The sequence below is a fragment of the Merops nubicus genome, unplaced genomic scaffold (genome assembly GCF_000691845.1).
Source record: "Merops nubicus isolate BGI_N331 unplaced genomic scaffold, ASM69184v1 scaffold25106, whole genome shotgun sequence".
In the NCBI taxonomy this organism is placed as follows: Eukaryota; Metazoa; Chordata; class Aves; order Coraciiformes; family Meropidae; genus Merops; species Merops nubicus.
Window position 1 is genome coordinate 1,925 of NW_008614730.1, and position 1,744 is coordinate 3,668.

The 1,744-nt window shown below is 61.1% G+C and overlaps 1 protein-coding gene across 1 annotated transcript in view; it reads right to left on the bottom strand.

The window, feature by feature from the left end:
- Positions 1 to 1,577, bottom strand: part of LOC103774897 (amyloid beta A4 precursor protein-binding family A member 3-like) — a gene marked incomplete at both ends in the record, with an annotated part of 3,158 nt that extends 1,581 nt beyond the window's left edge. Inside the window, 4 exons of the mRNA XM_008942334.1 lie at positions 64 to 222; positions 740 to 826; positions 955 to 1,100; positions 1,538 to 1,577. Of these exons, the coding sequence (XP_008940582.1) occupies positions 64 to 222; positions 740 to 826; positions 955 to 1,100; positions 1,538 to 1,577 (432 nt within the window). The remainder of the gene's footprint in view (positions 1 to 63; positions 223 to 739; positions 827 to 954; positions 1,101 to 1,537) is intronic.
- Between the last annotated feature and the right edge of the window lie 167 nt (positions 1,578 to 1,744).

Sequence of the window (1,744 nt, forward strand, 5' to 3'; positions counted from 1 at the left end):
ACCCAGCCATTACAGCAGGATGGGCCCCAGGCCCCCCCTGCCCTCCCCTGCGTGTTGCCTCACGTCGGGCGAGTGGAAGACGTGGCAGATCATCTTGTAGAGCCTCTTCTCCTGGGCCAGCCCCGGGCGCTGCGGCAGCTTGCGGCGTGCCATGAGCACCACGAGGGAGCCGATGTCGGCGATGTAGGAGATGGTCTGCAGGGAGTGATCCATCATGGCCTCCTGGAGAGAGGGACACGGGCAGAGGGGATCAGCCCACGAGCCAGGCAGGAGCAGCCACAAGCAGGAAGGGTTTGGGTCCAAATGCCAAAGAGGCAGCTCAAATGCCTGGCACACGCCGGGCAGGAACCACATCCACGCTAGCAGGTACAAGCAGCTCCTTCAGTCAAGAGCTCATCCACATCTCTGGGGGCTGCTGGGGGACAAGACAGCTCTACCCTCTTCCTATAAAGCAAAAACTAATCCCAAGGCAAAAAGCTCCAGAAGTTTCAAGCCTAAGTTCCCTGGAGCTCGACCTGGGAATCCAGCAGCTCCTGCCAGGCACAGTTTGCCTGAGAAGCCTCGTGCAGCCAAGCTGAGCAGGACAGCAGCAGAGTGACATCTCCCAGACTGTGTCCTTGCCCACAGGCCATCCTCAGGCACGATGGCACTGGCGTGGGTGCCAAGCAGAGACCCCAAAGTCAAACAGGAAGGTTTCAGCAGTGCCAGAACCACGTGGGTGCTCCTGTTCCCTGCTCACCTGCGTGTCAGCTGTGAGCACCTTGATTCTCTGTGTGGAGACAAACAGATCCACCTCTGTCATGGGCTGGGACTCCCCCTCCGGTGCCTGCGGAACAACGTGTCCAGGAGACATCACTGCTGCTGCCATGTAGCTGGGAGGTGCCCCTGGGCAGGTCCCGAGCTCTGTCCCACACCCATGAAGAGCCAGGCTGGTGGCACCGTGCCCTCCTGTACCTTGATCCTGTCCACTGCCTCCTGGGCCTGTGCCATGCGGACGCTGGTCGGGGGGTTCCTCTCTGAGACGAGCTGTGTGGACCCCAGGTACTTTGCCCCAAAAATCACACCGTCCAGCAGATCCTCTGGGTCACAGGGGCCTGGAACTGAAGCATCAGGAGAGATTATGCAGGGGCTGATCCCTCCACCTCTGAAAACTGGGGACACCAACTCCTACTGCCTGTTAACTGCATTCCTACACATGGCAGAGCAGTTCAGCACTTGGGAGATGGGCTCCCAGCATCACCGAGGGACCCCCTCCAGCCCCAGGGCTGAGTCCTGCTTCCTTCAGGCACACCCTGGCATTCCTCTGTCTCCCCAGCCTGAGCATCCCCCCTCCCTGAAGCACCTGCACGTGCTCAGCAAAGGGTGAGCTGGGATCACACAAGCCACGTTCCCACCCTGCGTGGGTGCAGAGCCAGGTGCCCCCTCCCTGGCTGGGTGCCCTTGGCCCCCTGTGTTTGGGGTCAGGAGGCGGAAGGGCAGGAGGCAGAAGGGCAGGACACCCGTGTGCTTTTGCTGCTTGAGCACAGAAGCAACTCACCCTCTTTGAAGGGCAGGCAGGAGGATGGAGCTTCTGAGTTCTGCAAAGAAACAAGAGAGCAAGTGAGGCTGCAGCAGAGATCCTTGGGATCCAGGCTGCCCACCCCACGGCCAGGCTGCCCCCGAAGCACTGGGACAGCGAGGGATGCAGCTCCTCAGGCTGGGGGTGAGGGCTGCAGGGGTCTGGGGGCTGTTTGGACCACACATG